Raw genomic sequence first — 24,961 nt, 5'->3', positions numbered from 1 at the left:
TGTAGAAGTAGATTTTGTAGGACATAGATTTTGTAGGAAGTAGATTTTGTAGAAGTAGATTTTGTAGGACGTAGATTTTGTAGGAAGTAGATTTTGTAGGACATAGATTTTGTAGAAGTAGGTTTTGTAGAAGTAGATTTTGTAGGACATAGATTTTGTAGGAAGTAGATTTTGTAGAAGTAGATTTTGTAGGACGTAGATTTTGTAGGAAGTAGATTTTGTAGGAAGTAGATTTTGTAGAAGTAGGTTTTGTAGGAAGTAGATTTTGTAGGAAGTAGATTTTGTAGAAGTAGGTTTTGTAGAAGTAGATTTTGTAGGACATAGATTTTGTAGGAAGTAGATTTTGTAGAAGTAGATTTTGTAGGACGTAGATTTTGTAGGAAGTAGATTTTGTAGGAAGTAGATTTTGTAGAAGTAGGTTTTGTAGGAAGTAGGTTTTGTAGGAAGTAGATTTTGTAGGAAGTAGATTTTGTAGAAGTAGGTTTTGTAGAAGTAGATTTTATAGGACATAGATTTTGTAGAAGTAGGTTTTGTAGAAGTAGATTTTGTAGGAAGTAGATTTTGTAGAAGTAGGTTTTGTAGGAAGTAGATTTTGTAGGATGTAGATTTTGTAGGAAGTAGATTTTGTAGAAGTAGGTTTTGTAGGAAGTAGATTTTGTAGGAAGTAGATTTTGTAGGACATAGATTTTATAGAAGTTGATTTTGTAGAAGTAGATTTTGTAGGACATAGATTTTGTAGAAGTAGGTTTTGTAGGAAGTAGATTTTGTAGGAAGTAGATTTTATAGGAAGTAGATTTTGTAGGACATAGATTTTGTAGAAGTAGGTTTTGTAGAAGTAGATTTTGTAGGACATAGATTTTGTAGGAAGTAGATTTTGTAGAAGTAGATTTTGTAGGACGTAGATTTTGTAGGAAGTAGATTTTGTAGGACATAGATTTTGTAGAAGTAGGTTTTGTAGAAGTAGATTTTGTAGGACATAGATTTTGTAGGAAGTAGATTTTGTAGGAAGTAGATTTTGTAGAAGTAGGTTTTGTAGAAGTAGATTTTGTAGGACATAGATTTTGTAGAAGTAGGTTTTGTAGGAAGTAGATTTTGTAGGAAGTAGATTTTGTAGAAGTAGGTTTTGTAGAAGTAGATTTTGTAGGACATAGATTTTGTAGGAAGTAGATTTTGTAGAAGTAGATTTTGTAGGACGTAGATTTTGTAGGAAGTAGATTTTGTAGGAAGTAGATTTTGTAGAAGTAGGTTTTGTAGGAAGTAGATTTTGTAGGAAGTAGATTTTGTAGGAAGTAGATTTTGTAGAAGTAGGTTTTGTAGAAGTAGATTTTGTAGGACATAGATTTTGTAGGAAGTAGGTTTTGTAGGAAGTAGATTTTGTAGGACATAGATTTTGTAGAAGTAGGTTTTGTAGAAGTAGATTTTGTAGGACATAGATTTTGTAGGAAGTAGATTTTGTAGAAGTAGATTTTGTAGGACGTAGATTTTGTAGGAAGTAGATTTTGTAGGAAGTAGATTTTGTAGAAGTAGGTTTTGTAGGAAGTAGATTTTGTAGGAAGTAGATTTTGTAGGAAGTAGATTTTGTAGAAGTAGGTTTTGTAAAAGTAGATTTTGTAGGACATAGATTTTGTAGAAGTAGGTTTTGTAGAAGTAGATTTTGTAGGAAGTAGATTTTGTAGGACATAGATTTTGTAGAAGTAGATTTTGTAGAAGTAGATTTTGTAGGACGTAGATTTTGTAGGAAGTAGATTTTGTAGGAAGTAGATTTTTTTAGGAAGTAGATTTTGTAGGAAGTAAATTTTGTAGAAGTAGATTTTGTAGAAGTAGGTTTTGTAGGACGTAGATTTTGTAGGAAGTAGATTTTGTAGGAAGTAAATTTTGTAGAAGTAGATTTTGTAGGTAGTAGATTTTGTAGAAGTAGGTTTTGTAGGAAGTAGATTTTGTAGGAAATAGATTTTGTAGGACGTAGATTTTGTAGGAAGTAGTTTTTGTAGAAGTAGGTTTTGTAGAAGTAGATTTTGTAGAAGTAGATTTTGTAGGAAGTAGATTTTGTAGAAGTAGATTTTGTAGGAAGTAGATTTTGTAGGACATAGATTTTGTAGGAAGTAGATTTTGTAGAAGTAGATTTTGTAGGAAGTAGATTTTGTAGAAGTAGATTTTGTAGGACGTAGATTTTGTAGGAAGTAGATTTTGTAGGAAGTAGATTTTGTAGAAGTAGGTTTTGTAGGAAGTAGATACTGTAGGAAGTAGATTTTGTAGGAAGTAGATTTTGTAGAAGTAGGTTTTGTAGAAGTAGATTTTGTAGGACATAGATTTTGTAGGACATAGATTTTGTAGAAGTAGATTTTGTAGGAAGTAGATTTTGTAGGACATAGATTTTGTAGAAGTAGGTTTTGTAGGAAGTAGATTTTGTAGGAAGTAGAGTTTGTAGGAAGTAGATTTTGTAGCTCATAGATTTTGTAGAAGTAGATTTTGTAGAAATAGATTTTGTAGGACGTAGATTTTGTAGGAAGTAGATTTTGTAGGAAGTAGATTTTGTAGAAGTAGGTTTTGTAGGAAGTAGATTTTGTAGGAAGTAGATTTTGTAGGAAGTAGATTTTGTAGAAGTAGATTTTGTAGGAAGTAGATTTTGTAGGACATAGATTTTATAGAAGTAGATTTTGTAGAAGTAGCTTTTGTAGGACATAGATTTTGTAGAAATAGGTTTTGTAGGAAGTAGATTTTGTAGGAAGTAGATTTTATAGGAAGTAGATTTTGTAGGACATAGATTTTGTAGAAGTAGGTTTTGTAGAAGTAGATTTTGTAGGACATAGATTTTGTAGGAAGTAGATTTTGTAGAAGTAGATTTTGTAGGACGTAGATTTTGTAGGAAGTAGATTTTGTAGGACATAGATTTTGTAGAAGTAGGTTTTGTAGAAGTAGATTTTGTAGGACATAGATTTTGTAGGAAGTAGATTTTGTAGAAGTAGATTTTGTAGGACGTAGATTTTGTAGGAAGTAGATTTTGTAGGAAGTAGATTTTGTAGAAGTAGGTTTTGTAGGAAGTAGATTTTGTAGGAAGTAGATTTTGTAGAAGTAGATTTTGTAGGAAGTAGATTTTGTAGAAGTAGATTTTGTAGGACGTAGATTTTGTAGGAAGTAGATTTTGTAGGAAGTAGATTTTGTAGAAGTAGGTTTTGTAGGAAGTAGATACTGTAGGAAGTAGATTTTGTAGGAAGTAGATTTTGTAGAAGTAGGTTTTGTAGAAGTAGATTTTGTAGGACATAGATTTTGTAGGACATAGATTTTGTAGAAGTAGATTTTGTAGGAAGTAGATTTTGTAGGACATAGATTTTGTAGAAGTAGGTTTTGTAGGAAGTAGATTTTGTAGGAAGTAGAGTTTGTAGGAAGTAGATTTTGTAGCTCATAGATTTTGTAGAAGTAGATTTTGTAGAAATAGATTTTGTAGGACGTAGATTTTGTAGGAAGTAGATTTTGTAGGAAGTAGATTTTGTAGGAAGTAGATTTTGTAGGAAGTAGATTTTGTAGAAGTAGGTTTTGTAGAAGTAGATTTTGTAGGACATAGATTTTGTAGAAGTAGGTTTTGTAGAAGTAGATTTTGTAGGACATAGATTTTGTAGAAGTAGGTTTTGTAGGAAGTAGATTTTGTAGGAAGTAGATTTTATAGGAAGTAGATTTTGTAGGAAGTAGATTTTGTAGAAGTAGATTTTGTAGGAAGTAGATTTTGTAGAAGTAGATTTTGTAGGACGTAGATTTTGTAGGAAGTAGATTTTGTAGAAGTACGTTTTGTAGGAAGTAGATATTGTAGGAAGTAGATTTTGTAGGAAGTAGATTTTGTAGAAGTAGGTTTTGTAGAAGTAGATTTTGTAGGACATAGATTTTGTAGAAGTAGGTTTTGTAGGAAGTAGATTTTGTAGGAAGTAGAGTTTGTAGGAAGTAGATTTTGTAGGACATAGATTTTGTAGAAGTAGATTTTGTAGAAATAGATTTTGTAGGACGTAGATTTTGTAGGAAGTAGATTTTGTAGGAAGTAGATTTTGTAGAAGTAGGTTTTGTAGGAAGTAGATTTTGTAGGAAGTAGATTTTGTAGGAAGTAGATTTTGTAGAAGTAGATTTTGTAGAAGTAGATTTTGTAGGACATAGATTTTGTAGAAGTAGGTTTTGTAGGAAGTAGATTTTGTAGGAAGTAGATTTTATAGGAAGTAGATTTTGTAGGACATAGATTTTGTAGAAGTAGGTTTTGTAGAAGTAGATTTTGTAGGACATAGATTTTGTAGGAAGTAGATTTTGTAGAAGTAGATTTTGTAGGACGTAGATTTTGTGGGAAGTAGATTTTGTAGGACATAGATTTTGTAGAAGTAGGTTTTGTAGAAGTAGATTTTGTAGGACATAGATTTTGTAGGAAGTAGATTTTGTAGAAGTAGATTTTGTAGGACGTAGATTTTGTAGGAAGTAGATTTTGTAGGAAGTAGATTTTGTAGAAGTAGGTTTTGTAGGAAGTAGATTTTGTAGGAAGTAGATTTTGTAGAAGTAGGTTTTGTAGAAGTAGATTTTGTAGGACATAGATTTTGTAGGAAGTAGATTTTGTAGAAGTAGATTTTGTAGGACGTAGATTTTGTAGGAAGTAGATTTTGTAGGAAGTAGATTTTGTAGAAGTAGGTTTTGTAGGAAGTAGGTTTTGTAGGAAGTAGATTTTGTAGGAAGTAGATTTTGTAGAAGTAGGTTTTGTAGAAGTAGATTTTATAGGACAGATTTTGTAGAAGTAGGTTTTGTAGAAGTACATTTTGTAGGAAGTAGATTTTGTAGGAAGTAGATTTTGTAGGAAGTAGATTTTGTAGAAGTAGATTTTGTAGGAAGTAGATTTTGTAGGACATAGATTTTATAGAAGTAGATTTTGTAGAAGTAGCTTTTGTAGGACATAGATTTTGTAGAAATAGGTTTTGTAGGAAGTAGATTTTGTAGGAAGTAGATTTTATAGGAAGTAGATTTTGTAGGACATAGATTTTGTAGAAGTAGGTTTTGTAGAAGTAGATTTTGTAGGACATAGATTTTGTAGGAAGTAGATTTTGTAGAAGTAGATTTTGTAGGACGTAGACTTTGTAGGAAGTAGATTTTGTAGGACATAGATTTTGTAGAAGTAGGTTTTGTAGAAGTAGATTTTGTAGGACATAGATTTTGTAGGAAGTAGATTTTGTAGAAGTAGATTTTGTAGGACGTAGATTTTGTAGGAAGTAGATTTTGTAGGAAGTAGATTTTGTAGAAGTAGGTTTTGTAGGAAGTAGATTTTGTAGGAAGTAGATTTTGTAGAAGTAGGTTTTGTAGAAGTAGATTTTGTAGGACATAGATTTTGTAGGAAGTAGATTTTGTAGAAGTAGATTTTGTAGAAGTAGATTTTGTAGGAAGTAGATTTTGTAGAAGTAGGTTTTGCAGGAAGTAGATTTTGTAGGAAGTAGATTTTGTAGGAAGTAGATTTTGTAGGACATAGATTTTGTAGAAGTAGATTTTGTAGGAAGTAGATTTTGTAGAAGTAGATTTCGTAGAAGTAGATTTTGTAGGACGTAGATTTTGTAGGAAGTAGATTTTGTAGAAGTAGGTTTTGTAGGAAGTAGATTTTGTAGGAAGTAGATTTTGTAGAAGTAGGTTTTGTAGGAAGTAGATTTTGTAGGAAATAGATTTTGTAGGAAGTAGATTTTGTAGGACATAGATTTTGTAGAAGTAGGTTTTGTAGGAAGTAGATTTTGTAGGAAGTAGATTTTGTAGGAAGTAGATTTTGTAGAAGTAGATTTTGTAGGAAGTAGATTTTGTAGAAGTAGATTTTGTAGGACGTAGATTTTGTAGGAAGTAGATTTTGTAGGAAGTAGATTTTGTAGAAGTAGGTTTTGTAGGAAGTAGATATTGTAGGAAGTAGATTTTGTAGGAAGTAGATTTTGTAGAAGTAGGTTTTGTAGAAGTAGATTTTCTAGGAAGTAGATTTTGTAGGACATAGATTTTGTAGAAGTAGGTTTTGTAGGAAGTAGATTTTGTAGGAAGTAGAGTTTATAGGAAGTAGATTTTGTAGGACATAGATTTTGTAGAAGTAGATTTTGTAGAAATAGATTTTGTAGGACGTAGATTTTGTAGGAAGTAGATTTTGTAGGAAGTAGATTTTGTAGAAGTAGGTTTTGTAGGAAGTAGATTTTGTAGGAAGTAGATTTTGTAGGAAGTAGATTTTGTAGAAGTAGGTTTTGTAGAAGTAGATTTTGTAGGACATAGATTTTGTAGAAGTAGGTTTTGTAGAAGTAGATTTTGTAGGACATAGATTTTGTAGAAGTAGGTTTTGTAGGAAGTAGATTTTGTAGGAAGTAGATTTTATAGGAAGTAGATTTTGTAGGAAGTAGATTTTGTAGAAGTAGATTTTGTAGGAAGTAGATTTTGTAGAAGTAGATTTTGTAGGACGTAGATTTTGTAGGAAGTAGATTTTGTAGAAGTACGTTTTGTAGGAAGTAGATATTGTAGGAAGTAGATTTTGTAGGAAGTAGATTTTGTAGAAGTAGGTTTTGTAGAAGTAGATTTTGTAGGACATAGATTTTGTAGAAGTAGGTTTTGTAGGAAGTAGATTTTGTAGGAAGTAGAGTTTGTAGGAAGTAGATTTTGTAGGACATAGATTTTGTAGAAGTAGATTTTGTAGAAATAGATTTTGTAGGACGTAGATTTTGTAGGAAGTAGATTTTGTAGGAAGTAGATTTTGTAGAAGTAGGTTTTGTAGGAAGTAGATTTTGTAGGAAGTAGATTTTGTAGGAAGTAGATTTTGTAGAAGTAGATTTTGTAGAAGTAGATTTTGTAGGACATAGATTTTGTAGAAGTAGGTTTTGTAGGAAGTAGATTTTGTAGGAAGTAGATTTTATAGGAAGTAGATTTTGTAGGACATAGATTTTGTAGAAGTAGGTTTTGTAGAAGTAGATTTTGTAGGACATAGATTTTGTAGGAAGTAGATTTTGTAGAAGTAGATTTTGTAGGACGTAGATTTTGTAGGAAGTAGATTTTGTAGGACATAGATTTTGTAGAAGTAGGTTTTGTAGAAGTAGATTTTGTAGGACATAGATTTTGTAGGAAGTAGATTTTGTAGAAGTAGATTTTGTAGGACGTAGATTTTGTAGGAAGTAGATTTTGTAGGAAGTAGATTTTGTAGAAGTAGGTTTTGTAGGAAGTAGATTTTGTAGGAAGTAGATTTTGTAGAAGTAGGTTTTGTAGAAGTAGATTTTGTAGGACATAGATTTTGTAGGAAGTAGATTTTGTAGAAGTAGATTTTGTAGGACGTAGATTTTGTAGGAAGTAGATTTTGTAGGAAGTAGATTTTGTAGAAGTAGGTTTTGTAGGAAGTAGGTTTTGTAGGAAGTAGATTTTGTAGGAAGTAGATTTTGTAGAAGTAGGTTTTGTAGAAGTAGATTTTATAGGACAGATTTTGTAGAAGTAGGTTTTGTAGAAGTACATTTTGTAGGAAGTAGATTTTGTAGGAAGTAGATTTTGTAGAAGTAGGTTTTGTAGGAAGTAGATTTTGTAGGATGTAGATTTTGTAGGAAGTAGATTTTGTAGAAGTAGGTTTTGTAGGAAGTAGATTTTGTAGGAAGTAGATTTTGTAGGACATAGATTTTATAGAAGTTGATTTTGTAGAAGTAGATTTTGTAGGACATAGATTTTGTAGAAGTAGGTTTTGTAGGAAGTAGATTTTGTAGGAAGTAGATTTTATAGGAAGTAGATTTTGTAGGACATAGATTTTGTAGAAGTAGGTTTTGTAGAAGTAGATTTTGTAGGACATAGATTTTGTAGGAAGTAGATTTTGTAGAAGTAGATTTTGTAGGACGTAGATTTTGTAGGAAGTAGATTTTGTAGGACATAGATTTTGTAGAAGTAGGTTTTGTAGAAGTAGATTTTGTAGGACATAGATTTTGTAGGAAGTAGATTTTGTAGGAAGTAGATTTTGTAGAAGTAGGTTTTGTAGAAGTAGATTTTGTAGGACATAGATTTTGTAGAAGTAGGTTTTGTAGGAAGTAGATTTTGTAGGAAGTAGATTTTGTAGAAGTAGGTTTTGTAGAAGTAGATTTTGTAGGACATAGATTTTGTAGGAAGTAGATTTTGTAGAAGTAGATTTTGTAGGACGTAGATTTTGTAGGAAGTAGATTTTGTAGGAAGTAGATTTTGTAGAAGTAGGTTTTGTAGGAAGTAGATTTTGTAGGAAGTAGATTTTGTAGGAAGTAGATTTTGTAGAAGTAGGTTTTGTAGAAGTAGATTTTGTAGGACATAGATTTTGTAGGAAGTAGGTTTTGTAGGAAGTAGATTTTGTAGGACATAGATTTTGTAGAAGTAGGTTTTGTAGAAGTAGATTTTGTAGGACATAGATTTTGTAGGAAGTAGATTTTGTAGAAGTAGATTTTGTAGGACGTAGATTTTGTAGGAAGTAGATTTTGTAGGAAGTAGATTTTGTAGAAGTAGGTTTTGTAGGAAGTAGATTTTGTAGGAAGTAGATTTTGTAGGAAGTAGATTTTGTAGAAGTAGGTTTTGTAAAAGTAGATTTTGTAGGACATAGATTTTGTAGAAGTAGGTTTTGTAGAAGTAGATTTTGTAGGAAGTAGATTTTGTAGGACATAGATTTTGTAGAAGTAGATTTTGTAGAAGTAGATTTTGTAGGACGTAGATTTTGTAGGAAGTAGATTTTGTAGGAAGTAGATTTTTTTAGGAAGTAGATTTTGTAGGAAGTAAATTTTGTAGAAGTAGATTTTGTAGAAGTAGGTTTTGTAGGACGTAGATTTTGTAGGAAGTAGATTTTGTAGGAAGTAAATTTTGTAGAAGTAGATTTTGTAGGTAGTAGATTTTGTAGAAGTAGATTTTGAAGATCTGCCATAACTTCAAACTGTCAGCAAGTGACCAATCATAAGTTGAGGATACCTGTATGTCCATATTTAATTAATTACAGCTTCATTTTTTTCTCCTAGGAATCTGGTTGAAGAGACACCATGCTTTTATTTGCCTAGGGATTATCTGGTTTTATGCTGCCTTCTGGGCCACGATTCCCTTTGCTGGCTTGGGAAACTATGCTCCTGAGCCCTTCGGCACATCCTGCACCTTGGATTGGTGGCTGGCTCAAGGCTCAGTGGCAGGGCAGGCATTCATTCTCAACATCCTTTTCTTCTGCCTTGTATTCCCAACTGCTGTGATCGTGTTTTCCTATATTAAAATAATAGCAAAGGTCAAGTCATCCAGCAAGGATGTAGCTCATTATGACAGCAGGATTCAGAATAACCATGAACTAGAAATAAAACTAACTAAGGTAGGTGCATACAATCCCTAAATTTTATTTTATTTGTTTAAGAATAGGCTGAATAGAGGGGAAGACTCAACTGAAAATTGTACATAAGAAATAAAGGGATATTTGGGCAACGAGTGGTAAAATAAACTGATCTTGACAAATCTACCCCCCTGCCTATAATTAGACTTTCACTTCAGGTCTTTGTGTCTTTTCACCTAGTATCTGACTTGAAAGTAGATTTTGAAAAGAATGTTAGTGATGTTTTTTTCTCTGGCAGAGGTTTTCTTTGGGGAAAGTCAAGTCAATTCCTTCTTAGTATTTTAAACCATGAAGTTGATTGCATGATATTCAATCAGCCTGAGTCTCCCCAGCCTCAATGCACTATTACCAGTTGCTGGTTATATAAAACTAAACATCCATCAAGATGATTTGCAGTGGTGTAAATACAACACATTGTAGTGTCACACAATAACATACAGCATATAATGATGAGATAGGAGGTGAGGTGTGAAATAGGACGTGTGCCTTTGTTAGAAATTATATTTTTAAAAAGTTTGATAACTATATATATGGCTTTAATATCACAGATGAATGCAGGCTTTTTTTTACAGAATAAAATCAATACTTTTTTAAAAAAAAAGGAAAGTAAAAAAATAAGGAAAAATGATAAGTAAATAAGAAAAAAAGAGAAACGAAAATGACGTAACATGAAATATATAGGACTGGCTCCCAACTGTCATTACAGCAGTTATAAATATATTTATATTTCATTTTCTCAGGAATGCTTCTGAAGGAGAAATGCAGAGAGCTCCATAAATGCACATTGGAGCACAACTGCCAAACAAACAAAAATCACAAATTCCCTGTCTGCAATTCTATTTCCCTCCAGTCAGCTCAGACAGAGTTGGGCTTCCTCCTCCACTGAATTCAGAAACCAAACTCTAATAGGCCTCAATGCTCCTGGCAAATGTCATTTCTTCCTTCCCTTCCCTTGTTTGACCTCAGCCATCCTCCCCTAGCAGGAGATGCATCCACCTGCTTCCTGTTCAGAAGCAGCCTCTGTCACTCCATCTTCCCAAGGATCCCAAAAGAGCCCAGAATCCAAGGAAGGGAGAAGATGGCAAAAGAGCAGGAGCTGGGAAGGAGGAGATAGAAGACGTGAAGGAAAGAGATAGCAGGGAGATTCTTATCCAACTTCAACAATAGTAACAGAGAAAGTAGAGAAATAAGGCAAAACATTATTTCCAAATCTCTCTCCCTGGAAAAATAAAGTAGTAGTACTGTAAAGGGTAACATGCAACTTGATTGAAGGAAGGAAGAAAGTGCAATATTTATTCTAGTAATCTAAGGGGGAAGAAATATAGAGGGACTCACATTCAGCACAGGTAAATCAGAAGGCAGAGAAAAAGAATTGGGCTAAAGCACTAGCGTAGATGAACTTGGACTTAACACAATCAAATGAAATACAGCTCAGCTACACTGGTAATACTGCACGTGTGACACGAACTGCCCATCTCTACCATGAGAGTATCCATCAAAAGTTACACTGAAAGCTGGTGTTTGTGGTAGTCCATGGCAGGCCTGGTGGTAGGCAAAGGGTAGAGGAGGGATGCCTCAAAATGAGTCAAAGGCATTTTCTGTAGGGAGGAGGGAAGGGCCAGGAAAATCTATTCCCATTAATTCTGTTTCTCATATTAATTCATGAACAAATTTTGAGTAAAAATTATGCTTATTATATTTAATCAACTGTATCATTTCAAATTGGCAATTTTTCATTCCACACTAAGCTTTAGTAGGGTGATTTACTAAGAAGTCAACTAACCAGATCCCGTGCTTTAGATATAGCTCCCTTTGAACTTACCAGCTCCTTCAAACACTAATTCAATAGAGATCTTACAGCCCTTTAGTGTAAACAGAAGCAAATATTTCAGGATAAATTACATTCCATCTCCCTCCAATATCCAGTCAGATAGAGAATCCTAATTATCTTCAAGTGAATGCAGTCTTACCCAGTTAACATTTATTATTTCTCTTATTCTTCATCATTTTATTTTAGAGAAAAAATATTTAAAATGAATTGCTATCATTAATTACAACCTGATCTAATGAATATTACTCTTCATTATATTGTACATGTTGGTATATTTTTGTGTATGATGGCCAGGCTTCCAGAAATGGCAAGCATAATTTCTTAATACATTTCTATTTCCAAACTTCAGAGAGGCCACCTAAACTAAGCACAGGTGAAGTGATTTATGTGGTTCTTTCTCATTCAGGACAAATATTTTAGGAAAAACAGTGAGCCCTTTGTTATAGCCACAGGTTTCATCCCTTTCCAGAACAATGTAGGAAACCACAAAGATCTCTTGCAACTTTAGGTACAAACAACTTCACTCTTGTTGCATTGATTGAATTTATTTCTCTGCCTTCTTTCATTCAGAATCTTTTTAGACTAAAAGCCATATGTGTGCTTAAGAATAACTCCTGCTGAATCAAATAGGATTTATTTCAGATGGAAAATATCCTAGTGTGTACTCATTTTCCAATAATTGCCCTGGTTTTAAGAAGCCATATGCACCTCTTTGTTATACCAAAATGGAAATAGGTTTAATTCTGTAGTAATTTGCTTTGCAAATTGAGAACAGTCTCCAATAATACAATGCCTTCTATATGAATTATTGAATTGAATTATTTTGTTGTTATATAGACATGGTTTGTTTGAGCAGGTGGTTGGTTTAGAACAGTGTTTCCCAACCTTTTTTGAGCCGCGGCACATTATTCACATTTACAAAATCCTGGGGAACATTGAGCGGGGGCGGGGTGGGGGGGCAGGGGGCTAAAAAGTTTGGACAAAAAACCCCTCTCTTTCTCCCTTTTGCCCTATTTGTCCCCCCCTCCCTCTGTCTTTCCCTCTCTCCATCCCTCTTTCTTTCTTCCTTCCTTCCTCTCTTTTTTGCTCTTTCTCTCTCCCTCCTTCCCTTCCTCTTTCTCTTTCTTGCTTTCTCTTTCTCTCTCTCTCTTGCTATCTCTATTTTATTCTCTCTCTCTCTCTCTTGCTTTCTTTCTCTTTCTTCCTCTCTTCCTCCCTCTCTTCCTCTATTTCTTGCTTTCTTTCTCTCTCTTGCTTTCTCTCACACACACGCTCTTTCTCTCTCTTTCTCTCTCCCCTGCTTTCTCTCTCTCTCTCTTGCTTTCCTTCTCTCTTTCTCTTTCTTTCTTTCTCTCTCTTGCTTTCTTTCTCTCTCCCTTGCTTTCTCTCTCTTTCTCTCTCTATTGCTTTCCTTCTCTCTTTCTCTTTCTCTCTTGCTTTCTTTTTCTCTCTCTCTTGCTTTCTTTCTTTCTCTTTCTTTCTTTCTCTCTCTTTCTTGCTTTCTCTCTCACACACACTCTTTCTCTCTCTCTCCCTTGCTCTCTCTCTCTCTCTCTTGATTTCTCTCTTGTTTTCTCTCTCTGCTCCTTTTTCTCTCTCTCTTTCTCTGTCATGCACCACACTGGCAACAGAGAGAGAAAGAGAGAGAGAGAGCGGAGAGAGAGTGGAGGGCAGCTTGCCGGTCCGCGGCCCCCTGGATCAGCGGCCTCGCATGGCCCCAGCACAGACTCCACCGTCGCCTTCGCCTCTGCCTAAGAGGCAGTGGCCACAGTCACCCCTTCGCCCTCCCAGGTGTCCATGGCGCTCAGCGCCCGGCCATGCGCCGCCTTCATCTCCCGGTACCCCGCCCGACTTCTACCTACAGGAACGGGTGGTGGGGCACAATGAAGGGCGGCGCTTCAAGGCCACTATGGCGCCACTGTTGTCATCATGGCGCAAAGCCTCGCAGTCCTGGATCGCTCACTTCTCCGGCCAGCAAGCTGGCTGCCTGGGAAACCGGCGTGCTTTTTAAACGCACGCTTTTCAAACACGGCGCTTTCCTAGGCAGCCGACTTTGCTGGCCGGAGAAGGGAGTGATTCAGGACTGCATGGCTTTGCGCCACTTCAAACATTGCTGCGGGGGGGGGTGTTTCCTAATAGCTGTGCGGGCGCACGCCCACGCAGCTTAGAAGCAACAGTGGCCGGCGCCCTCCCACTGAGCCCCAAAAGCTCACTTGCCGTCACCGCCAAGGAAGCTCCAGCCAGGCTGGACTCATGGCACACCCGACCATGTCCCGCAGCACACTAGTGTGCCGCGGCACACTGGTTGGGAAACACTGGTCTAGAAGACCTCAATGTCCTTTCCAACACTTGTTATTTCTTATTCCGGTTGTCTTGTCCTCTGTTATACATTTCTTCTCACTAGGTGGCGATGTTGATCTGTGCAGGATTTCTAATTGCTTGGATCCCATATGCGGTTGTATCAGTATGGTCAGCTTTTGGAAAACCAGATTCGGTTCCCATAAAAGTTTCGGTGGTGCCTACTTTGCTTGCTAAATCAGCAGCCATGTACAACCCTGTTATTTACCAGGTCATCAACTGCAAATCAGCCTGTTGTCAACGAAGGCCACTGCAGAAGAAAAACTCTTCGAAGAAATCCAGGTAGGGGGTTTCAAAAGTGGCCTGAAATATTTGAAAGGCATTAGAGATGTCATGCAATAGACAGGTGTAGGAGCGTGATGGAAAGGGGGAGTGGGGGAGGAATACATCCCCAAGAGATAAACAAGGAAACTCTTATCCTTCTTTCCGTCTTCACTATAAGGGGATTTCTGTCCTGGAGGTTGATTGTGAAAAATGCCCAAGGAGAAAAGGTGTAAGAATGGAAGTGGCTACGGGGGAAATCCCGCTAATTTGTTTCCTTTAAAAGTCTTTCTCTCACTAAACATTGTCTCTCATCTTCACTCTGTAGTGCAGAGATTTCAGCAAGAACTTTTCAGGTAAGATGTAGGCTAGCTAGAGTGACTTCTAATGAATGCCTTAGGGCCTTTGAAAAACCCTCTTTAGGATTGCCCACTTTAAGATTAGTCAATTCCTGTTACTTGAGAAACCCTCAAGTAACAGGAATGGACAGGGCACTCAAGATTTGTATTTTAAGATTAGGTACAAATGTATCTGTTGTCAAGCATCTCCAGAAGAATTCCCTCTAAAAATGTCTTTCCTTCCTTCCTTCCTTCCTTCCTTCCTTCCTTCCTTCCTTCCTTCCTTCGCTTTTCCTTGCAGGCTCTACGTAGTCCCTACAGAAAAGTCTGAAGTAATGACTGAAACTCAGCTGGATGTTGTCTGAAAGCTGGGAATCCACATCTCTCCAGCCAACCAGCAGGTTTCTTTCTCAGCTGCTTTTGCTCCGAACCACTTTAAAAGTACACCAGCTCCATCTTAGGGAATTATTTTCCTGGCTTGTATTTTCTCACAAGATCTTAATAGTAGTTTTTGTTATTCTAATCAAAGACACATTTTTTAAATTAATCATTTTGTTTGTATTTTAATTAGGTAAAAAGTCTCCCTGCATCATTCTTATTTTATAAATTTTAAAGCAATTACAATGAATACAAATAAATAGGCGTGTAGTACATAGTAATAGTATAGTAAACAATATAGCAAATTGGGGCTTAGATTCCATATACTTTTCCCTGCTGATCCCTTGTCTTCCCTCTCAATGAAATGTTGCCAGCCCATCAGCAACAGTTCACATGACACAGAGAAGCAACGGACACCTTTGGCCAAGAGCTGCAGAGTGAAGAGAGAGGCAGTTCCATACTTTTTGCTTGGCCCTCCACTTGGCCCCTCCAGGGCAGGGGAAGCTATTGAGCTGATCATGAGCACTTTCTTCCATTCTAATCATATTCCCAATTCTACCTGGCATGTGCCCTCCCCTCCAGCAGTTTATTACATTTTGTCCTGGGCTACATTCTCAGCATTTTTAATAAATGCTATTTCTGTTAATCCATTGAGGGACCCTTAAGTCAATGAGCTATCCTCACGCCTAGAAGCTTACAATCCTTATATCACCTGGTAAACACTTTCTAGTTTTGCCAGGCTGGGTGAACAATGCTTCCCTTGCTTTCCCATTGTCTGCCCACAGTTTTCCTTCCCCTTATGTTTTTAACTTCTTTAAATTACAACAAAGAAAATATTGCTGTATTTTGTTTCCATGAAACTGAACTACTTGACTGAACTTCTTACTAATCAAGTTCCGTAGGTGTAAGGATCAATTCACCCATCCCAATCTATTCCCCATTGCTTTTAATTGTAGTCTCAGTGCTTTCATAGTATTTTAAGGGAGAAAAATAATATAGAAAAGTGATGTGTTAGTGTCAGATAAGATAATGGAGTACATACCCATGACAGACCACTCCATAAAGGAGCAGAGAACAAGCCTTCTCTTCAGGGATGAAATTCAGCAGATTCTGGAAAACCAGTAGGAGAAATTTTGAGTAGTTGAGAGAACTGGAAAATACCACCTCTGGCTGGCCCCAGAGTGGGGTGGGAATGGAGATTTTCCAATATTCTTCCCCTAGGAGTGGGGAGGGAATGTGGATTTTGCAGTATCCTTCCTCTGCCATGCCCACAAAGCCACACCCACAGAACAGGTAGGAAAAAAATTGCATTTCACCCATTTCTCTTTCTTGTATGGATGAAAGGGGAACAAGCAGGGGGATGCCTGGCTGTTCAGGGCTTGATCTGGACTAAGCATCGCCCCGTCTCTGTCAAATACCTTTTTTGTAGTTGCCTGAAGAAACAATCATCAACAGCATGGGGTTCAAGCAGCTAAGGCTACAATGCAAAATTGACTAGAGCTAATAGCTTTTAGCTACTGTCATATGAGAATCTACACAAATATTAGGTCTGATGTATATTATCAGGCTGTGTTGAGAAAGGAAGTAGTTCAAATTGCTCAACAGAAAAGTGAAAATCGTGGTTTCAAATCTTTATGTACTTTTTCCATTTATTTAAACATGTTTAATGAAAACAAAAGGCCTGGCCAAAGCAGTTTTGTAAAATATTTTCACACATGGAATTGGTACTGTCATATCAATTGTCAATATATTCCTCCTAATAATAATTATACTATGTATGTCTCCCTTGCTCTAATTTGGTTTGTGACTTGTGAGGAACAGGTGTAACTGGACATTGGCCAAGATGGGCCTCCTCCTCTGTGCCGTTAGGCTGCACTTATCTTGCCTGTGCATGGGGAAAACAAGGAAATGCACAAGGAATCACCATGTATTTAACAAAAGCTCAGTTTCACTTACATTCAGATCAATTCACTTGGTGAAGGGAAGTGACTGTGCTGGCAGGAAGTGACTTCTGGAAGAAACTAACAAAATCTGCACAAGTTTCGGAAAAGACGCAGCTACTTCAATTATTAATGAAGAAGAGCGTCATATAGGCTCTGAAGCCTCACTGTTGAAGATATTGCATATTTGCATCAACCTAATACTCACACAACTCCTGCATATTACTTTTAGCATTTCCTAGATTGCTTCAGATGTCGTGTCTGGCTATGGGGAGTTTCTGAATGTGATTTTTCTTAACATTGTGGTTGTGGGGATTAGGTTGGAATGTCCTTGGGTGCCTTTATGCTATTATTGTGCTGCTGTTATTATTATTTACTTACTGTGCACTTACTAAGTGTAATAACTTACTGTTATTGATTGATTTTGTTCTTCGTTGGCTTTACTCCAATATTTATTACTCAGACTTGCAACAATGTGATAGATAGCTGTAAAAATCAATATAATAAATAATAAATGTAAGTTAATAAAATATGGAGGAGAGAAAACCTTGATACAAACTATGGACAATTTGCATCAAGGTTAGCTTTGGTTTGCAATGGGTTTTTGTTTGTTCCTTTTGTTACTTTGTTTATTATAAATATGTGTGTGTGTGTGTGTTTGTGTGTGTGAGTGAGTGAGTGAAAGAGAGAGAGAGAGAGAGAGAGCAGTAAACAATCTGTTGCAGCCAGAATAATTTCAAAATAATTTTTAAAAGGAAGCAACAGAGAATCTCTAATGGAAACATTTAAAAAATATAAGATGTATAGAATATGTCTTTTAAAAATAATGAGGATTTAGAAGCATACCTCGGGCAAAAAAATTAATCTGTGGTAAGTGCAGATAGCATGAATGTATTACTAAGTTATGCTCAATATTCAATTATATTAGTGAAGTGTCACCTTTATAGTAATATGGTTGTAGTGAACAGTTTTGCTAATTTACAGGTCAAGAAAGAACAGAACAACAATACCACCCCAGGAATATTACAACACCCTGTTGTAAGAGAAAAGAATACTGTCTGCAGGAAAAATTATATATACCTTGTGCTCAGGTTAGCCAGGAGAGAAGACTATAATTTTATTCCTTAAATACCTCTCTCCCCCCCCCACTCTCTCCCTCTCCCACACCACATTTTGAATTCATGTTTGAGGACCAAACATAGGATCTGGTAGATCTAAAAATTGCTTGAGTTGGCTACAGTTCATCCACCTTGAGCCCTTCATTTCTAAGTTAAAGGGCAACTCCACTGGCAGAGTTTTCTGCTTCTGGGAAACTAATGATTTCTAAAACAGCCTGCTCCTCTCACCCACAACAGAGGATAATGTCTCTTGCATCCTGTAATTCCAGGACAGTAATGCCCAGGTTAGTGAATGCGGGTTTAAACAGTAATCTTTGCACAATCTTCTGTGGTAGAATGGTCTGAGTCATACTTTTTCCATTTCCTGTCCTTCTTAAACAAAAATGTGCAATTTGAAAAAAATAAAAAGCAGATTTTATATTCAGTTAGATAATACAGTATATCTGACTTGACAGTTATGAATTCTGGTGGATTCCAGTGAATTCATCTAATGACTGCATTGAATAAGAGGATTATTTTCCTGTCTTGTCTTTTTCCCCATCGTAAACACAGATGTACTTCTGCGGCTTCACTTATAGGTTTTTGGTTTTTGCGTCTCCAATGTATTGTTTCTGTGTAATTTTAAATAAAAGAGATGCCACATCAGTACATTCATATACTTTATTTCTTATGAAGAGTTAGTCCTCTGTTGAATTCTCAGTATGCTTCTGCAGTTGGAGGTACAATCTCAATGGATTAGCAGGATGCCAGCCAATGGATCTTTTCTTTTTCCACCCGCCTGGGATTCCTGCTGAAAACGAATCAATTCACAGATACTGGACTGAAACCTGGTGGGGAAGGATGTTGCCCACGCGGAGTACTTCCAAGTCATCCCTTTCCAAATCGATGCCAGTTTTGCTAGCTTCCAAAACCTCAGTTTAAAAAAATACGAGGAAGGGGACCAGAGTGTTGGAAAGAGCAGAAAAGCACAGAATATTCATTCAGCTGGTCTAAACTTTTCAGGGCAACTCAAGCTAAATTTGAGAGGGGGGGATATCATTTTCCATACGCTCAGTTCTGGAGGTCTACAAGATCCAGGAATCAATGGCTTTGCCTTGGCAGCCTACACTTCCAAATATTAACAAAACTCTTCTAATTTGTTGAAGTCTTTTCCACTTTGGCTAACAGTGGAACAAACCGCTAGTACTGCATACAAAGTTCAAACCCTCTCTATCTCTTTCAGAGTGCCATCCTCTCTGCCAAAGAATCTCCTTCACCCCTTTTGTCAGTTTCCTCTTGTCCGTTTCATTTGCCATTTTATTCATTGTTGTCCCTTTTGAAGCTTTTTTCCATAGATTGACTGGAAGTACTGCCATGGAGGTTGTAATTGATGGGAATGATTGTGTCGTATGTGAGAGATCAAAAGCAAAGAGCTATCCTACTGGTAACCCAGAGAGGGGCGGCATACAAATCCAATAAATAAATAAATAAATAAAATAAATAAAACCCTACATTCCCTCCTATTAGAATCAAATGCGACCTGTAGGGTGAATATTTATAGTGTGCTAAATGGCGGCAGGAGATAGGAGTTTTCCATCTCCCTTTGTGGCTGCTCAAGGGTTGGCCAAGAAAATTTTGGCCAAGACATCCAACAATTTCTTATATCTATCCAAAATTGATTCAAATTGTGTCCCATCAAACTGCAGCCATGCTGCAGTTCAGCATAATTTCTGGGAGACAATATTTTGCTTCAAGTTTGCAACCAAGTACATTTTCTAATTTATGCACACTTTTAATGTCCTTCACTGTGCACAATACTGCTTCCATCTCCCTTTCTGTCTCTCCCATTCTCCCAGAAGATAGACTCAAAATCCAGAAGGATCTCAACAGACTTGAACGGTGGGCTCTATCTAACAAAATGACATTCAATGGAGAGAAAAGGTTTTATACTTAGGGAAGAAAAACTAAACGTACAGGTATAGAATAGGTGGAACCTGACTCAGTACCAGCAACTGTGAGAGGGATCTTGGCATCCTTGGACAATCATTTAAATATGAGCCAGCAGTGTACTGCAGCTGCCAGAAAAAGCCAATGCAGTCCTAGGCTGCATTAACAGAGCAATAGAATCAAGATCACAATAAGTGTTACTACTGCTTTATAATACTTTGGTAACAGCACACTTTTAATACTGCAAACTTGGCCACCCATAGCCAGCCCCCATTTATCTAATGCCATTTACACTAAGATGCCAAAAAGGGGGGGTGGAAACACTACCTACAGAAAAGATGTAATAAATCATTTTCCCTTGCTGGCAGTGTGAGATGCTCAGAACAGAAAGATATTAATGCAGGAAAAGTATCAGTTTGCCCAAATGGTTTACGTCTACTTCAGCTATTACCCATTATTGCTGGTATAACTGCCTTGAAACTTTTGAATTTTTCTTTAATGAGGTAAAATCTATTATAAAAATACATTTAGTTTATAGGCATCATATGTTATGATAATTGTGAATACATTGGGAAATTATACATGGGATCCAGAGAAAAAGCTCAGCTTCTTCTAATGAAGCTTTGGTTGCTGAATTATCTTAGCTAGACAGGAACTGATGAGATAATTAGTCATGTCCATAGCCATGAAAGGTTTTAATAAAATGTAAATGTAACAATAAAGGAACACCTATGTTTCTGCTTGGGTTCTTTCTGGACAATTAGAATTTTATCTATAAATTGAGTTATACATCCAGACTTTGTGGAATTGGTATCGATTTAGATTTATTTATAATTTCACACTTAAAGACTTGGGGAAATTAGGCAAGGACTGGAGTGGATTGTAAGGCAAATGCAACATGTGCACGTTGATTAGTGATGGGAAATATTCTGCTTTGTAAACAATAAAATAAAGGCAAATTAAAAAAATATATTTTTAGTAAAACCTGTGTCATAACAGATTTATCATCTTATTCCCAGGGAATCTGAGAATGTCTAGAATAATTTGTAAACATTTTCATTTACTCTGGGTAGAGAAGACCAATTTTGTCTACCTTCGTTGATTATTTCTGACCAATAAACATCCTTTTGCCACAACTGTCTCTCAGTAGTTTCTTCTACAAGTTCTTCTTTGTCCGATGCTTGTGTAATCAATAATAATAATATCCTTGTCTTCTGTCAGCCTCTTTTTCAATTGCCTTTGAATTTTCAAAGCATCAGGGTTTTCCCCAGTGATTTCAGTGGCTCTTGCCTTTGCATTATATGCCCAAAATATTTAAGCTTTAGCTCCAATGTTACTGCTTCTGGTGAGCTGTCCATTCTTCTTGAGGTTTTCTTAATGGGATTTTAGCAATAGTGATTGACTTTATTTAAGGAGCCACCAGATTCCAGGGATTTAGCACTTTGGATCTGCATGGGGCAATTTAGGGGTCCTTTTTGACTTGTGTAACTTCTGTTTGAAGAATAGAAGGTTAGAATAGAATAACAGAATTGTATGGGACCTAGGAGGTCTTCTTGTCCAATCCCCTACTTAGGCAGGAAACACTACACTACTTCAGACAAATGACTATCCAATCTCTTCTTTAAAACTTCCAGGTGGCAATTGGTGGCAGCCATGGCCAGAAAGGACTTTGTACAACTTACTGTTGTGTACAATTGCATCCATCATCTGGTTCCAGTTACTCATGCCTTGATCACCTCCCAAATGGACAAATGCAATATGCTTTAAAAAGAGCCTTCATTTGAAGAACATCCAGAAGCTTCCACTGATACAGAATGTAGTAGTATGAGCAGATATATGTACTCCTTGATCTTATCATTTTTGATCCTAGGAAGATTGTTACCACTTCACCTTCTTTTTCCACCTACTTGCATTGAACTGTTGACATATAATCTTAGTTTTAAGGAAGGAGTGGCGACAATGAGCAGCCCATTGGCATTTTTATTCCCTTTTTTCAACCACAACAAAAGATTATTTTCTCTTCCCTCTTCTAGCAACCGAAGTGATAGCTCAGCATATTTGAAGTAGTTGATTATTCTCCCAGAAATTTTAATTCCAATTTATGTTTCTCCAAGCTCAGCAGTACTCATGATATATTTTGCATTTATCTTCACTTTCCAGAATTTCTGGCTCTAGGTGAACAATCAAACTTTTGAACAAATTATCAGTGTGATGTTTTTTTTATATAATTCTTATTTCTGTAGTTTTTCCCTTCTCTTTGACAGTTACCATATTTTTCAGAGTATAAGACACACCTTAGTTTGGGGGGAAGAAAACAAGGAAAAAAGGTCTCTGCCTTCCAGCAATTTGCCAAACAACCAACAGAACAGATGATATACACTGTTTGCTGTGTATTTCTGTGCATGTGTGCCTGACCCATAGAAATAGCAAAGAATTGGAAAAATGTACATTATAGCAGTATATTAATGCCAGAAAGTTTTCTTAAATGTGGTCCTCCCAATTATTTCAATAGACCTACTCCAAACATGACTAAGTCAGAGTTTAACTCAGCTGCCTTATGTAAATACTAATACTTAATACTAAAACAGGACATTTCAGATTATATTTTTACAGATCTTTAAAATTGATGTGGCTTTCTGGAAGTATTCTCTGCTCTTTAAAAGAAGATACAATAGCACTGGGCCTCTTCAGACCAAGCGTTTATTTTAAAAAGCTTCTTCATTTTGTAAAGTTGTCTAGAATAATAATAAAGCACTCTTTTAAAAATAAGTCTAATAATTTGAACATTCTATAGGCATTTATAGTTATTGACTTACCTCCTTACAGCAAAAAACAAACAGCCAGTTTTAGTCTTTGCCTCTCCCTGCAGCAATTTGCTTCTGTGCAGCTTTAGTTTCACTTTCATTTTAGCAGCTTGCCAGCAACTTCAATCAATCAGCTAAGTGTCGAAAGGCAGATATAATAAGTTCCTTCTGCTAATCAAGCTCTGCTGCTGTTTTCTGCAAGGAGGTAAATTGCTAGCAGGCAGAGACCAAAGAGTGGGGGTTGCTGGGTGGGGTTACATTCAGTGTATAAGATGCACCCAAGTTTTCACCCTCTTTTGGGGAGTAAAAAGAATACCAGGCCGGTGACTTATCCCCGGCCCGTTTTGCTGCAGGGCCAGGGAGACACTGACCTTCAGCGTGGCCATCTTGTTTCTTCGGCCGAGATCTCATGAGATTTCGTGAGATCTCGGCCACCTCCTGGGAAGGCTTTGGCCTTCCCAGTGATGTCATCCAGGGCGGAGCCTGCAGCCCTATAAAAGGGCTGGACAGGCTCCAGGGCCTCCTTTTCGCCCTGGATGACAAGAGGCGAACACCCGGCTGGGTTTCTCCTCCATCAGCAGCCATTTTGAGGAACCTCGTGGCATCAGCCATTTTAGGAGTGCAGGCCTCATCGGAGGCCTTCAGGTTTGCCTTTTAGCAGGGCGGAGAGCTCTTTCTGGCCCCTGGAGGCAAAGGGGAATCCCCCTGAGCGGGCTTCTCCTTCGGGGAGGGGTTTTTATTGCCACCAACCTCGGGGGTAGCTTGGGTCCGGTGGGGTGTGGCCCAGCAGGCCGGGGTAGGCCTTCTAGCCTTTAGGCCTTGGGGCTATAGTGGAATCCTATTTCCAGGGCCGCCGATAGACCGGTACTACGGGGAGTGGTGTAACGGGCCCGGAAATTAGGGGGGCCCGCAGTCACCAGCTCCTTGCACATGCGCAGACTGTACCCTCCTTCTTTTGCCGGCCGCCTGCCTGAGCCTCACCTCAGCAAAGTAAAAGGCCCGACCGGCAAAAGAGGGAGGGTACAGTCTGCGGAAGCCAAGCTCCCCATAACTATGGGAAGCCGGCCGCTTCTGCTGAGCCCAGTCCTCGCCCGGTGGCTTTCGGCTCCTCCCGCCGAGGAGCTGCAAGGCTGGCCCCGGAGCCCCGCGCGGCCAGCGTTCCCTCGTGCCCGGCGGGCTCCCCTTTCCTAAACCCCCGCCAGCCCCCTCATTCCCTTCCCGCCCTGCTCTCCTTCCCCGAGGCGTCCCTTGCCCATCATCTCCTGCCGGGCATGGGGGCTTCCGCCGCCGCTGCCTTCCGCAATGCCCCCCTAGGAGCCGCGTGGGTCTCCGCCTTCCGCAATGCCCCCCGAGGAGCCGCATGGGTCTCCTAAACCGCCGCCAGCCCCCTCATTCCCTTCCCGCCCTGCTCTCCTTCTCCGAGGCATCCCTTGCCCATCATCCCCTGCCGGGCATGGGGGCTTCCGCCGCCGCCACCACCTTCCGCAATACCCCCCGAGGATCCGCATGGGTCTCCAGCCTTCTCCTGGTGAGTCACTGCGGCAAGGATGCGGGCGAGGGAGAAAGGGAAGAACCCGGCGCCTCGAGCAGCATAGTAAAAATCACAATTTCTTTCATTGCTTTTTCTTTCTTTCTCTGTTTCTCTCTTGCTCTTTCATTCTTTTTTCTTTATCTTGCTTTCTTTCTTTCTTTCTTTCTTTCTTTCTCTTGCTTTCTCTCCTTCCTTCCCTCTTTCCATTTCTTTCATTCCCCTCTCTTTTTATTTCTCTTTCATTCTCTTTCTTTCCTCTTTCTTTCTTTTGTTTCTTTTTCTTTCTTTCTCTCTTTCTCTCTTGCTCTTTCATTCTTTTTTTCTTTCTCTTGCTTTCTTTCTTCCTCTTTCTTTCTCTCCTTCCTTCCCTCCTTCCATTTCTTTCATTCACCCTCTCTCTTTTTATTTCTCTTTCATTCTCTTTCTTTCTTTCTTTCTTTCTCTTTCTTGCTCTTTTTCTTTCTCTCTTTTACCTTCCCTTCCTCTATTTCTTCTTTTCTTTCTCCTTCCTACCTTCTTCCCTCCCTCCCTTCCTTCAGTCCTTTCTCTCTTACTCTCCCCTTTCATAAGTTTCCTTCCTTCCTTCCTTCCTTCCTCTGTTCCTGTCCCTTCCCCCTTTCTTTCTTTCTTTCTTTCTTTCTTTCTTTCTTTTCCTCCCTCCATTTCTTGCTTTCCTTCTCCTTCCTCCCTTCTTTCCTCCCTCACTCCCTTGTTTCACTCCTTCCTCTCTTACTCTCCCCTTTCACATCTTTCCTTGCTTCCTTTGCACCCTTCCTCTGTTCCTGTCCCTTCCCTCTTTCCTTCCTTCCTTCCCACCCTCCATCCATTCATTCACCCATTCCTCTCTTGATCGCCCCTTTTACCATTCCTTCCTTCCTTCCTTCCTTCCACCCTCCCTCCTTCCTTCATAGCTCACCCTCGCCTTTCTTCCCTTCCTTCCAGATGGGAGTGCCCCCTCAAGACACCCGCCCGACTGCTGGTACCCTGCTTTTTCTCTCCCCTCGTTCTTTCCAGCTCCTCGCCGGTGGCTGCCGGGTGTGGGATCCCCCTCCCCCTCCCCTCGCTAGAAAGCACATGGTTTTGTGAACAAGAAGGGAGAAGTGCCAAGGAGCTGTAAATAAGCCTCGCTCTGTCTGACCGATGCGAGGAGGATCTTT

At 37.9% G+C, this 24,961-nt stretch overlaps 1 protein-coding gene across 1 annotated transcript in view; it reads left to right on the top strand.

Moving 5' to 3' along the window:
- The window catches only part of OPN5 (opsin 5), a 63,094-nt gene extending 44,903 nt beyond the window's left edge, over window positions 1-18,191 (top strand). The window contains exons 7-9 of the mRNA XM_070737962.1: window positions 8,967-9,301; window positions 13,555-13,790; window positions 14,409-18,191. Coding sequence (XP_070594063.1) covers window positions 8,967-9,301; window positions 13,555-13,790; window positions 14,409-14,472 — 635 coding nt within the window. The 3' untranslated portion in view covers window positions 14,473-18,191. The remainder of the gene's footprint in view (window positions 1-8,966; window positions 9,302-13,554; window positions 13,791-14,408) is intronic.
- Window positions 18,192-24,961: the final 6,770 nt, after the last annotated feature.

Source organism: Erythrolamprus reginae, chromosome 1 (genome assembly GCF_031021105.1).
Source record: "Erythrolamprus reginae isolate rEryReg1 chromosome 1, rEryReg1.hap1, whole genome shotgun sequence".
NCBI classification, from domain to species: domain Eukaryota; kingdom Metazoa; phylum Chordata; class Lepidosauria; order Squamata; family Dipsadidae; genus Erythrolamprus; species Erythrolamprus reginae.
Note: the sequence above shows the minus strand (reverse complement) of the source record. Positions and strands in the feature narration are given on the sequence as shown.